Here is a 14529-nt window from a genome sequence, read left to right on the forward strand (position 1 = left end):
GAAAAGGCAAAACTACAGAGACAGTAAAAAAGATCAGGTGTTGCTAGGGTTTGGCGGGGGGGAGGGGGGTAGGTGGAACATTTTTAGGGCGGTGAGAACACCGTGTATGAGACCGTACAATGGTGGATACGTGTCATTACTCATCATCAGTCCAAACCCACAGAATGGGCCCCACCGAGAGCGGACCCCGAGGTAAACCACGGACTCTGGGTGACAACCACGTGTCCATGTGGGTTCATCAGTCGCCACCAAGGTACAGCTCTGATGCTGGATGTTGTTGGAGGGGAAGGCTGGGGTGGGGGAGGGGAGGCACATGGGAAAATCTCTGGACCTTCTCAGTTTTGCTATGAACCTAAAACTGCTAAAAAAAAAAAAAAAAGATGAAGTCTCTTAAAAACACACAGAAATACAATTATTAAGAACGATGACACCCAAGTCTCCACGATGCTCCCCCCACCCCCCGAGTTAGTTTCCCAATTCAGCTTCAACAAAGTACCACAAACTGAGACGCTTCAACCACGGGGAAGGTATTCGCACACAGTGGTGGAGGCTCAAAGTCCGAGGTCAAGGCTTCCGCAGGACCGGTTCCTTTTGGGGCTGGCTGGAGGGGGGGGGGGGTCCATTCCCTGCTTCTCCCCCAGCTCCGGTGTTTGGCTGGCAATCTCTGGTCTTACAGACGCATCACCCCATTCTCCGCCTCCGTGCTCGCGTGCTGTCCTCCCTACACGTGTGTGTCTGTTCTCAGATACCCTCTTGTTATAGGGACACCAGTCATACTGGATGGGGACCCGTCCTGATGACCTCATTTTAACTCAATTACCCGTCTCTGAATATGATCACCTTCTGAGATACCAGGGGGTTAGGACTCCAACCTATGTTTTAGGAGGTGGGGGGGGGGAGGACCCGTTAACACCCACTGAAGACACAGCCTTGCCCTGACCTGTGGGGGCCGACTGAGCGCCACATGGCTATGTCGCTGTTCGGACTGCATGTGTCCCTGGCGGTATTCCGGCTCGGAATTCTCACGGGTGATTTCACAAGCAGGCTGCAACTCACACCTGGCTCTCCCCATCTAGAGCAGCCTGTCAACGCACGGCGGGGTTAGACACATTTTCCAGGTGTCACGGGACGATGCAACACGTGGCGGGGTGGCCTTCACTCGGCAGGTGCAGCCAAGCCTCAGCCCGGCACACCCAAAAGGTCTCCCGGAGACTTGGGCGCTCCCAGCGCTTTTCTTCTCTTACGACGTCTCTGAGCCACAGAACCCATATGCCAGACATTCCGCGGAGGCAGTTCCGAGGCGAAGTGTCTCAAGATCTATCGCCCAAAACACACTTACTGTCTGACACAGCCATTTCTATTCCTCTTAGAGTCCCTTTTTGCATTGCTGACTCCCGAGAAAGCTAATTAATTATTGGAGACACCACTATTAAATTGACACGGTGATTAATCTGATAATCCCTTTTATGAAATTACCTCTGAAATGCTAACTTTTCATCTTTTGGAACTCACTGTGTAAATTACTCTGAAGATTACATTGTACCGGCTTTTGGCTCTGTAAATCTTAACGGCAGTTTTTTGCCAAAAGCAATAAAAGCTGTCCCGAATTTTATCAGGTCAATCAGGAAAGAGGCAGGCAGGCAGGAAATTGAAGGTGACACACTGCAAGTGGGGGGTTTGCCTGACGGATTGTTAGAACCTGCTGTTGCCAGTTGGCTACAGGAGACTTTGCGCCGAGGAGAGGCACAGCGGTAGCCTCCTGAGGCAGAGGGACAGGAGCCCCTGGTCGCAGGTGTCGAGGCTCCTTGACACAAGAGCCAGTGTGGTTCTAAGCGGTGGTCCCTTCCCCCCTTCTCTGCACCACCGTCCCTACGTCCCCTCCCAATGCACCTCCTGCAGTGGTGGAGACCTCTTGGTGCATGACAGAGACAATGCCTGCCCTCCTGGCACTTCCATTCTAACAGAGGCAGTCAGACAATAAACAAGATAAATGACAAGTGACAGGGTGTGAAGGGGATAAGGGAGATCTAGCGGGGGTGGAAATACACAATTTTTAAAATATTTTTTTTAATGTTTTATTTATTTTTGAGAGCGAGAGACAGAGGGCGAGCAGGGGAGAGGCAGAGAGAGAGGGAGACACAGAATCTGAAGCAGGCTCCAGGCTCTGAACTGTCAGCACAGAGGCCGACGCGGGGCTCGAACCCATGAACTGCGAGATCATGACCTGAGCTGAAGTTGGACGTTTAAGTGACTGAGCCACTCAGGAGCCCCTGGAAACATACAATTTAAACCAAGGGTCAGGGAAGGCCGTGTTGCCTTGTTTACCTCACCCTGGCCCTGCCTCGTTGAGATGACATTTGAATAAAGAACTGAAGGCGAGAGATTGGCCACATGGATGCTGGAGAAAGAGCTTTCCAGGGCACAGCCAGTGCCATGGACCTGGCATGGAAACCTGACTGGTCAAGGAACAGCAAAGGGGAGCTGGAATAGAACGAGCAAAGGGGCAGAGGCAGGAGTTAAGGTCACAGAAATTTGGAATCCATGAGCCATGGAAAGAGCTGAGTAAACCTGGCACTTCGGGGTGTTTTGCAAGGGAAAAGCCAAGTCTGTCGATCCTGTTCTCTGCAGGTGTTCCCTCCCAGCCCTGGGTCCTGTCCTGAAGGCGTCTTCCAGGCAGACCACAGCGTCTAAGGGCCCACTCAAGGAGAAGGGTGTGGACTGCACGACGTGTAGGTGAGCACTTCCCAGGCCTATAGTCCCGCTGCCAGGGTTCTCCATGCATCTGCCCCGGGAAACTGAGGCACCTCCCTCCAGCTTCCCACAAAGCATCCACGTTCTTTCTGCTTTGCGGGGGGCAGGAAGCTTACTGCCTCCCACCTCCTTCTGTCCCAGGTTTTCTCCCATTTCTGCCTACACAGGTGAGAGCCGAACAGTGAACCCCCCCACCCCACCCCCGCCCCCGCCCCCAGCCAGGAAGGCCCATGCCTGAGGTGGAGCCAGTTTCTGACCAATCTCTTATGAAGCCTGGAAACCAGAAGAGGTTTCTGATGCCCTCAGCGTGCGGGAGTTGTGGTCAGCAGCTGGAGTGACGTGGCGACAAATGGAAAGCACCTGTCCCCTGGAGGGGGGGAGGGGGGGCACCTCCAGCTCACTCTGCAGCAGGAGAAGGGTGGGCTTCTCTGTTTCAGACAAAACCTATCTATGGCCTTGAGGCTCTGGATCCAGCCTCTGTGGCTGCCCTCCGGCTGAGCTGCCCCACGGAAGGATTTTTCTGGAAAGGGACAGCCAGGTGCACACTTGGGGAGGCTCTGAGATCTCCGCCATCCCTGTTTTCTGCCCCCTAGGTGTGGGGATGGAGCCACTGACCGCCAGCTGTCACAACAGCGTGTGCGGTTGTTTTTTTGGTGTGTCCCTGGCCCTCCCCGCTCATCTGCCACTGCACGGATGGTGCCTGACTCCTCTCCCCCGCTCCTCCCTCCATCCAGGCCCACACCGCGTTCCAGAACAATCCCCCACCGTGCGTCTGTGGAAGGGGCCGGTCTCCCCGTTGCTTTTCCAGTGAGCCTTTTCTTCCCCTGAAGCACATCCAAGAGCGCCGCACCGACTGCCCTCTGGGTTGCCATGGAAACGAAGCATTCTTCCCACTTCCCTCTTCTGTTTACCTTGGTCAGGGACTGCGGCAAAAACCAGCCAGTCGCTGAAGGGGAGGGCGGGCGGCTGGGGGAGAGGGAGGGAGGAGGGGAAGGCAGCCGCTCTAAACCAGATCATTCCGGTTCGGAGCGGTTCCCCGCTCTACCCCCGAGAGGCTCTCCAACTAGGCGTGGGCCGCGGACGGCGGCTCCGCGCCCTGAGATTAGTGGAGAGGGGTCTGGAGGCTACTCCGCACCCCCCGCCCCGGGCTCCACGTCCGCCTGCGCTCTGCCTGCCCGGGCTTCCTCCCCCGCCGGTGCGGGGTGTTGGCGGAGCCTTTGTCGTGCGGCCCGGGCTCGCCGGCCTCTGCTCGGCGGTGGTCGGTCGGTCACGACACCAGGGCGCCCGGCGGAGGGTGGGGGAGCGATGGGAGCCGACGTCCAGCCCCGCTCTGTGACCTGGCCCAAAGCACCCTCACCCTGCCCGCACCGCTGCCGTGGCCTCCCAACCGAGGGCCCCGCTTCCTCTGGCACCCTCCCTCGGCAGCGGGGGGGATCGGTTCGTCCTCTCTCTGCCTTCCAGCTTCCAGTTGATCTTAGAGTGAAAACCAGACGCTTTGCCCGGCTCTTCCATCATCTGCCCAGCCTGCCTCTCCTTGCTTCCCTGGCCTCCCCTCCCGGGTTCCCGTCCTCCCGCTACGCGGCTTCTTCCCCTTCCAGAAGACGCCAGGGGCCGGGTTTTTGTCTTTGGAATGCTCTGGCCCCTTGATGTAGTGGCATTCTCCCTCATGTGCTTTCTAGCTCCTGGCGCGCAGTCATTGATTGCATCCTCGGGAGGCTCTCCCTAACTTGTCCGTGTCCGGCCGCTCGTGCTTCTTCACAGCAGCTGTCTCCCCGCTCCCCGCCTCCCATGGAAGCTCCCTGAAGGCAGGCGTGCTCCCCGCCGCCTGGCCCGGCCGGCTCCCGGCCCCGCGCGGGTGCGTACTAGGTGCTCAGTTAGTGAGCGGTCCGGGCGGGCGCGCGCCGGCGCCGACCCCGGCCTGCGCACCGCGCGCTCCCGCCTTCGGGCCGGGGGTCGGGCGCCCCCTCCCGGCTGAGCTCCGCCGGCTGCCGCTGCCCGCCAGGGGGAGGCAGAGAAGCCCCGGGACGCGAGGTCGCGGGCCCGAGGCCGGCGCGCCGCAGGGAGAGAAACCGGCTGCGGGCCTCGCTCGTGCGGGGGAGGCGGCGGCGGCCAGGCCGCCCTCGCCGCCAGCCCGGGGCTCCAGGGCCCCGGAGGGCGACCGTTCTGGGGCGGGGGATTGCAGGCAAGGCCACCCCTTCTCCGGGCTTTGCGGATCTGGGTAACTCTCTCTGCAGGCACGTCACTGCGCTTGGCTTGCCACCAAGTGGGGGTCAGCCCTCCAGGCTTAACATTCCAGTACCGCTTTGGTGGGGAGAAACGAAGCAGGGAAAGGCGCGGCTGGCGCTTCAAGGAGGCACAGGCTGGGTGGGCTCCGAGGTGGTGAGGTTGGCGGTGGGGGGAGCAGGGCTGGAGTTCCAGTCCTGGACGCCGCCGGTGCACCCCTAGGTACATGTCACTCCCCGCAACGGCCGAGTTACCGTTCTTACGGATCACCTCTCTGTGGGTGGCAAGTGGGCCTCTTCCTTTGGGGGGGGGGGAGGGGGCAAGGGCAGTTGCCAGCATCCTGAGCCACGATCTGATCTTGGCTGTTGCAGTGCACGCTCTCTACCTTTTCCCCCAGGATGAGGCTCAGGGAGTAAATGAGACCCCAGATGCCTGGCGGAGGCCGGAGCAAGTAAGTTCGCTCACTTCAAGTGGAGGAGCTCTTGTAGACATCCTTGGCCGTCGCAGGGAGAGCCACCTGGGCTCCAGTAGCCGGGCAGCTTTCGGTGGAAGGTGCAAGAGGGACGAACTGACCGGTGTGGTCTAAGGTGATGCGGACTGAGTAACATTGGCTTTCTCTTTGCACAGCTGCCATGGGCACAGCCACCCTACAGCTCCAGGCCAGGTGCGGGCTCCTGAAATAGCAAGAGGCCGGAGCTCCCAGCTGTCTCTGTCCTTCTCTCCTTCGCAGCCCTGGGCTGGGCTGGGCTGGGCTGGGCTGGTCACTGCCCGGTCTGCCTGAGCTGAGCTCCGCGCCTTCCTTCCTAGGAGAGCTGCGGAGGCCCTCCTGTTAGGCGGACCATTGGAAAGGTCACTCGTGTGTTTGAGGATTTGAGAAAAGTGTCTCCCTCTTCCACCGGAGACTTCGAGGCCAGACCCCAAGGCCTGTGCAGGATGGGTGGGTTTGCCGGGTCTGCTTTGTGTATCGCTCAGAAGCCTTCCACCTCCCCTCCCCTCACTGTGGAGTGGATGACAGAAAAACCCTCTAAAATAATGTCTTATCTTGCTTGATTTTATGAAGGGACAGGATGGTGAGGAATGGTCTTCGGGCAACAATTAAATCTTGAGACTTTTTTTTTTTTTCTTTCCCTCTCCTGGATTTTTTTTTTTCTCCTACCAGCTTCCAAGATTGGCTTTTAAATCGAAGATTTCCAAATACCAGTCAGGCTACCTCTTAATCAATGAAGAACTTAAAAATACTAATACTCCAGCCCTGCCCTTTGAATCACCCAATTTTTTACAGCCTGATTTGGTCAGAACGGACCCAGATTCACAGTATCCTGAAAAAGGGCTAAATCGAAAGAGTCATGAAGGGTTCTGGTTTATAAAGGAGAGAAAAGGGGGAAAAAACCGAACAAAAACCGTGAACATACTTAAAAAAGCCAGCAGTCCCTGCTGTGGCCCTCTACATCTCCCGGGCCACCTTACCACTGTTAGCTCTTTTGGCTGTTTTTGTTTGTGTTTTCTGATACCTTCCTTTATGCCTCTAGTCAATATGCTTTCCTGGTTAGTGCTTAATTTGAGACATTCTGTATATTACCTTCCGCCATGGAACATGAGGATTTAGCTCTCACCTATGTCACCCCACTTCCCTTGTCTCGTCCTCTTACTTTCTTTATTGGTTAATTTTGTAACTTTTAGTAAATACTTCGTCTTCATTTTCCTGTACCATCAACTATAGAGAGCGAGAACGGTAAATACCCCAGGCATGCTTCAAAGCACCTCACACATTATTGCAGCCACACAGTAACCAGGACTGAGCCGAGAGCCAAGAGCTAACCAAGCCTTGGTTCTCCAGCTCTCCAGGCCATCTCCTTCCAGCACTGTACTGAGGTAGCCGCTAGCTCCGCATAACAGCTTATACTTACAGAAGTGAAAATTAAATGGAATGAAAATTGTAGTTCTTCGGTCACACTAACCACATCTGAAGTGCTGAATAGCCAGTGGCTACCACATACTGGACAGCGCAAATATGGAACATTTCCATCACCGCAGGAAACCATTGGTTTTGCGCTGGTCTGGAAGCTGGGCCTTTTATCTGAAGGTAAGTATGGAAACTGGATGGTTTTACCAGTGTCGTCTCCCATCAAGCAATTACTACCAAAGATTAACTGCAAGAGAATTGTGGTCCTACTGTTCAGTTATAAGAGCTTCGTAACAGCATTCTGACAAACTAGAATCTTTCACGTGTAACTGGAAGAACAAAACCACCCAAACCAACTAAGCCACTGAAACCTCTTCCCACCCAAGCTAAGACGGGGCTTAACTAAGAACCGAATTAGATACCAACAAGAGTTCATTTCAAAGCTCTGGCTGGTCTAAAGTCTAAAAGGCACAGGGTCCACTTCTTGCCCCTGATGGGCCTCACGGGAGTATACTTCAGAAGACGTAGGAGAAATAAAGCAAAGGAAACGAGAATGCTCTGCGTAATGAATGTGCTCTGCGTATAAACTGTAACGTGGGCTGGGAAGCCCTATAAATTAGGGGGTAGAAATTGTTATGTTTTCCTCTGGTCAATTAATGGCAGAATATCGAAGATTACTTGTCCCAGGAAGGTATATTTGATCCAACAGTTTGTCGATGAAAACTAAGAGGCATATGTGCGATTCTGGACGAGAGACCTTAAAAGTGACCAGACTTGGGAGTGTCCACACCTACACCGGACTTCAGAGCCTGAAGAAAAAGCACTGCTGGGAGAGGGATCCTAGCAGAGGGTGAAGCGATACAAAGCAGAGGTTTTGGAGAAAGAAGCGTCTGGAAGACCGAGGCAAGAACCAGGAACTGTGGTTTCATCCCCAAAGGACCCCCTGGGAAGGGCTCAGCTCCTCCTGGGGTTTTTTCCTTGACTCAGAGACAGTTGTGACTCTGTATGTAAAGATTCACATCTTCCCTTTGAATTCCCTGTAGCTCCTCCAACTCTTCAGAAAAGCCTTGAGACATCCGTACAGACTTGGCTAGTGGGAGTTTGGGGAATATACAGAACGGGACAGGAAAAGGGAGTGTGGTCTGCCCCACAGTCACTCGCTCCCTTGCTGGTGTCCTGAGGGGAAGAGCGTTCTGTTGAGGGGACGGTTGTAGGTCCAGGAGTCCCAGATGGTGAGCAGAGAGAGGGACGCACAGCAGGCGGCGGTGGAAGGCAGATGACTCACAGATATTAATTACAGAGAAAAGTGCACCCTGGTGGGTGGGAAAGGGGTGGTGGAGGCGGGCAGACGGATGCTTACGTCATAGAGGTGAGCTCGCATACACGCAAATCACCGTCCCACAATCAAGGCAGCCTTGAGCCAAATAGATTTGGATAAGATTTATTGATCAGATTGTTTTAGAAAACCAACAGCAAAACACTGACAAGGTACATAAATACAGATTGGACATTTTAGGGTAAATTCACTATTTTTCCTACGTGCTCGTAGGAGACCAAATAAGGTGGAAAAGCTGTCCTGATCATATGGCATGCACACCAGACTGCAAAAGGACTTCCACACTATTTAACAGGACTGTGGCAAATAGCTTTACAGTAAGGCAAGCATCGTGTGTGGCCTAAGCACACCCTGTACAAAGAGCCAAGCCCAGGCCTGCCCTCAGAGACTGCGTGAGAGGTTCCCCTTTCTTGCCTAGGTTCTTCCAGTCAAATCCTCATCGGCAGGTGCCTTTACAGGGAAATGCCTGGCGCTGTCCCTGCTCAGACTCTGTGTACAAGGAAGCGGCTTCAGAGAAAGTCAGTGTGTTTCTGATGCCTCCTTTGTATTCTAAATGTGCAACTAGTAAAACAGCAATCACTACAGCTCAGTGAGACTGCCTCGGACTCACCCTGCGCACTAAGCAGGGCCTTTCAAAAACTTCTATGAAGTGAAAAAAAATAAAATCATGAAAATTACAACTAAAAAGATGGTACCGCTTTTGAAGCACAACTCAGAACTCCTTTTTGTAACACCAGGTAAGAGAAGAGGTCGCTTCCCACCAAACCCAGTGACCTCAGAAGGGAAGCAGCATCACTGGGCACGACCCGCGGCGGCACACACGGGAGGTACAGAGCTCTACGAAGCCGGCCTCAGGCCCTGCCAACGCCCCTAGAGTCCCGAGGAATTTGGGGAACCAAAGCACTTTAAGCTAACAGTGACCAGTTTTTGGAGCTCGCGATCACGGGACCGTAAGCCCTCATCCGGCCTGGAGCTCAACGCCAGAACAATGAAGAATAAGGAAAACGGCTTCTTGTGCTACATCAGAGTGCTGGCAGGTAGACGATTTATAGTAACGGTGCCACCTGCTAAACATCTGCAAGACCACATAAAAACAAACTGGTTTTACAGAATTAAGACCAACACAGACTTACAGGGTAATTCAACCTTTTCCTACATGCCAAGCTATATGGCTGGGAACAGAATTCCCAAAGGAAAAAATAAGGCTCCTGCAAGAACAGAGGAAAAGCAAGTATTTGTCAAGAGCCAAAGAAATGTGTTCAAATGATGGGATTCTCTCTGCATCACACACAGCAGCTTTTTCTTCCTCTAGGTGCTAAGAGTTCTTTGGTGGTTATAGGAGAGACAGCCTAGAACTCAGGGCAGGAAAACCGTGCCGAAGCAGAGGAGTGAAGAGTTAACATCTCAACTCAGGATTACCACCCGTGGGTCCTAATTTCAGCATTCAACAGCTGTCATCAAATTGACAATTACAGCTAATAGGGCTGCCTATATGCTTGCTGGTTTCTAGCCCTCCGTGACTCTTCGTTTTCATTTCTAACTACTTATTAGCCCTACTCCACTGAAAAGGAGGTGCTTGTGGGAAAGGGGTAAGGAGGAGGAAGAATATAAATGGATCAGTTGTTTGATAGAAAAGTTGAAACACTGATTATCTATGAGTTTCAATTATCTGTGCTTTACTCTTGCTACTCTGGGTAACCAAAGGTCACTGTTAATAAACCTTTTGCTTAGAAATGTTAATGTTTATCATCATATGTTTAAATCTAGCTATGTGATGGACATGAATAATTTAGAGCAAATTTTTACACCATGTCACGAGGGCCCTGAAAAAAGACTCTGCCAGTGGAAAGGATTTCAGTTTGGCCCCTGAAGAACAGTGAAAATTTCATTCTATTCTATATTGGTTAATAAGATTTTCCAGAATGTGGAAAATATTTTATTAAATGAAGAAAGCCTCATTTTCTTCGTTTAATAAAGTCTTATATTCACAGATAAATTAGTATGTACATGGGAAAGCTGACAGTATTAAATATTAGATTTTAATTCTCCATTTAGAAATTCCTTACAGGTAGACTTCCTTTTTTCGTGGGCAAGAAATGTAGTAAGATATGCAAACATGAGACAGTACAAAAGATGACTGGGGGAAAGTCTCAACTCTAACAAACCCAAGGAATAAGAAGTCTTTAAGAACTGGAGTAAGAAAACAAGGACCTGAAAATCCAGATTGACCAAGAGTTGGCTTACGCTAGCTGGTCACATCTCAAATTCTTGGTATAAGTTGACTCTAAAGGAATGAGCTGGCTTTCCCCAAGGCAGATTCAAAAAAAAAGAAAAAAAAAAAAGTAGTCTACCTGCTTTATAGTTACACCCTATATATAATCTGTATATATCCATATGTGTTTCTATATATTGCACTTAAATTTACAGGACTGCAGTAAGATGGCAGGGAGTACCTCAAAGAGGCAGAGGAGCAGCAGGCATAAACTTTCCTAAACCAAGTAACAGTGTCAGGAATTCAGGGTGCTGGTTATAGGGATACTAAATGGTCGGGGACCCCCTATATAAAATTCTGCTCATCTATATTTAAGTCATCATACACACAGTCTCATTTGGCATCCAGAACATGTGCATATGTGTGGTTCTATAGCACTCAGAGCTGGTCATTCTACATCGCTTTCACTAGTGTTATATGAAAAGAAGACACTTTAGGCCAAGGGTATGTACTTTTATAAAAATGTCACACACAAGGTCTTGGATGTCAGGCCTCCAAAGTCTACCTCAAAGAAGACTGCCCTCAGAAGGCTTAAATCCTTTTTGCTAGCAAGTGTGGACTGAACTAGACTCTCTTTCTAGCTCTCCAGTGTAGCAAAGCTAGAGACCTGCTTATTTCCCAAGGAGCACGGAAGGGTAAGCACAGAGGCTGAGCACTGAGGCTTTGGTCCCTACGTAAATCCATGACAAATACCCTTTCGCCACCCTAGACCGCACAGCTTATTTAACTGGATATAGTCCACCGAATATCCAGAGACCAGGCTGGAGTCGTGCGGTAAAGCTTTGTTTTGAACTCATGGCGCTGTTCAACCTGACTTGCTCCGGAGAGAGCTCCTCACTGGAGTAAGCTTAGCAGTGGGCGGTAAGAGGTTAAATGTCAAACAGACTTGGTCGTGGCAAGATGGGGGTGGGACCTCTAGAGGGAGTTGCTCCTTGTCCTGCCTCTGCCCCACACCCATCATTCCCCCAAAAGGACCCAAACTCACAGGTGAGTGGTATCATAAGACCTTGCAGAATTTGGGCTCCATGAACTCAACCCAACATGGACGGGATGTTCTAATAAGGCATGGAAGTTAAGAGTCCAAGTCTAGAGACCACAGTTTTCTCTTGCCCAGAACTCAACACTGGAGGGTGACTTTTTAGCCATAACTCAAAGGTGATTTTAAATCCACACATGAGCTAAAGAGATCCCTTCTGGGATGAAGGAAAAAAGAAGAGTAACTTTAAAAGCTAAGTGAAAAAGAGGCACTTAAAGGAAAAATGTGTCCCAAATCTCCCGTCTGAGTCTCCTGTTGTGAGGTGACCAACGGGATGATCAGCACTGTGCCTTCTTGTATGCCTTCCGCACCTTTCGTACACCTGAGGACTTCCAAATGTTCACGTCTCAGTGACTTGCTCAACTACTCTAGCAGCCTGATGGCAAAGAAGTGAAAATTCAGGTCACTCCTTTTTTTAGAGTTAAAATACAAAACAAACCAGAACTAAAATGTCACACCAAAAAGCTAATGATCTTCAGCTTCATTCCTTCCTCATGCTAGTTTTGAAAACAATAGTTCTTTGGGAAGGATGGCCTGTGGCTTTTCCCCCAAGACCTTTTATCCAATAACTAGACAATTACTCACAGCACCATGCACATTAAAGCAGACAAAAAAGAGGCAATAAGCTAAGGGAAAAATCAAGGGCCAGTTGGCTTTCTAGAGATAAAACCAACCCACTGCCTGAGAAAATGGCAGGTGCATGGCCCAGTGTTCAAGTTCTGAAAAGGAAACGGCCAATATGATGGTCAAAGCTCACAGCCTGGAGCTGAAGCCCTCCCCGCCTTGCTCTTTTCTGGCCTCTCACAAGCTTACTTTTACGCCCCATGGCATTTATGCCACATATTTAGGGTCTACAAGTCCCCCCACGAAGAAGTCAGAGATACTTGAAACCAGTTGTAAGCACAAGGGAATTTCAAAACTGCCCAGAACAAAGAACTTTGACCACCATCAATTCCTTGATTTGAAACGTTCTTGGTGCCATAATTTCTAAGAGCAACAATAAACAGCACAACTACAACACACACACACACACAAGCCTTTTGACAGCCAAATCTAACCATTGCTGGCACCAGAAGAATGTGGAAAGAAATCACTGATCAAGAGTTGCTGAGCCGCCTGACTTTCCTCCAAAGTCAAAGGATGGGTTTGGGTATCGATGCAGCAAGATGTCAGCCGGTGCTGCCATCAGATCCAGCCACGCAATTAGAGGCGTCTTGGAAAACAGTAAGTTTGACGTCTAGGTTGGCATGTAACCTGCACAACTCTCAAGGTCAGCCTTCTTGTTGTTGTTGTTGTTGTTGCTGGATTTACATTTTTTAAAATTTTATTTGTTTTTGTCAATGATGCTGCTTTAATTTGTGGAGCACTGGCTGACATGGTCATAGTTTCAGAGATCCTTTAAAAAATTCTTTATCTGATCATGATTCATAACATTGTTAAGGTACTTTCAGACTTTCCCTCAGGTCCATCCAGGAAGAGGGAGTATGTGAGTATGTGTGTGTGTTGAGGCAGGAGGGAGAGAAGCAAAGAAAGAAGCATGAGGGAAAGTGAGATTGCCATAAACTTAAAACCAATTTACAGAAAGGCATCTGATGTATTTTCTGAATAAGGCCTTGATCAGGGTAACCAATTCTACACTGCCCATAAATAAAGGAGTCTCTTTAAATTAACATTTCCAGTATCAATGAACAGTCCAGACATCCTCATTTCAAGCGCTCGATGAGTCCCTGTGTGAGTCCAAGGTGCAGAAGCTGTGTGCGGGAGAGGTTTGCTAGGTTGGGGAAGGCTGCAAGCAGCTTCTCCCATGCCAGTTCCAGCAGGCTCGGCACCACCAGCCAGATCTTAAACAGTGACCCAGTCCGTTTGTTTTCATGGATGTTCACCACTCCTCCATGAATGTACATGCAACCAGCCTATGAACAGACGGCAGTCAAAAGAGGACAAATTCAAATGGGAGAGAAGCAGGTAACTTAGGCTGAAGAGTCAGCGACAAAGTGCACAGTAGGCCAAATGGAGGCGGGGCAAAACAAAAAGAATTTCTCACTGATCCCAACATAGTGCAGAGATCAAGAGGCGTTTAAATAATAAATGAGTTTACTAGGGGAAAACTGTAGCTTTTTTCTTTTTTTTTTTCTTTTACTTCAACGAACATTAAAGTGACATTATATTAAGTATTCATTGTGCCAAACACTAGGAACACAAAGATGAAAATAAAGGTCTTTGCCTTGAGAAACTGGTGGGATCTTAAAGAACAAGGCATCGGGGGGCTAGAGCTATCCTGCCCTCCCAGAAAACACCTTTTATGTCACTGCAGGGGCCTAAATGCCACGCACAGCATTTCTTTTATATTTCTGCTGCTCTTTTAAACTGTGTATGATGGTTTTTCTCCCCTCTTCTCAGAAGAAGGGCTGGCTTTGTCTAGAAGAAAGTTTTAGAAACACATTCTTTATCCAAGGTTGGTAATATCAGAATCTTTTTTTCTCGCTAATATCACTGTAAAGATTTATCATCTGCAACTATGTAAGGAAGATATGACAACAAAAACTTACTGGTGTAACAGCTGCACAGTGAAAATAAACTGGCTCTGGCATGGTAGCTGGGAGCTTCACCCATTGAAAAGTCTGCAGATTCAGCTTCCAGATGTCTCCCAGGATCACTTCTCCATTATAGCCCCCACAAATAAACACATCTATCAAGAAGAGAGAGAGACCCATGATCACACCAAAGAAAAGAGCCACAGCCACAGCGTGTTTTGTAGATCACCTGGCAGGCTGACAGGGGACAAGTTCAGAGGATTCCCCCCCACTACAGACGGCTCTAGCCGGGTGGTCCTCCCCTGCTGCTGTCTTGTCCCTTGCTAAAGTATGGATACTATGCTGGGATCTTTGCTAAGACTAAGGATGCAGCAAGCCTCTAAGCAGGCCTCATGTCTGGGTCCTCAAATTCAAATACCTGTAGGCACAGGAAGTGAATGAATGAGAAGATCCAGGGAAAATAAACAAACAGGA

At 50.2% G+C, this 14529-nt stretch overlaps 1 protein-coding gene and 1 long non-coding RNA gene across 6 annotated transcripts in view; one reads left to right on the forward strand and one right to left on the reverse strand.

Moving 5' to 3' along the window:
- KLHDC10 (kelch domain containing 10) overlaps window positions 1-14529 on the reverse strand; it is a 69055-nt gene that overhangs the window by 2117 nt on the left and 52409 nt on the right. For 3 of the 5 annotated variants that reach the window (XM_027075468.2, XM_027075469.2, XM_053218084.1), the window contains one exon: window positions 14071-14210. In XM_027075468.2, coding sequence (XP_026931269.1) covers window positions 14071-14210 — 140 coding nt within the window. Of the gene's footprint in view, window positions 1-8302; window positions 13435-14070; window positions 14211-14529 lie in introns of those variants that run through there. The other 2 variants (XM_015071035.3, XM_027075470.2) reach the window with 1 other exon arrangement.
- On the forward strand, window positions 2957-8887 carry LOC128314720 (uncharacterized). The gene is made up of 2 exons (XR_008296644.1): window positions 2957-5425; window positions 5602-8887. It is a non-coding gene; the product is annotated as an uncharacterized LOC128314720 (long non-coding RNA).

Source organism: Acinonyx jubatus, chromosome A2 (assembly GCF_027475565.1).
Source record: "Acinonyx jubatus isolate Ajub_Pintada_27869175 chromosome A2, VMU_Ajub_asm_v1.0, whole genome shotgun sequence".
NCBI lineage: Eukaryota > Metazoa > Chordata > Mammalia > Carnivora > Felidae > Acinonyx > Acinonyx jubatus.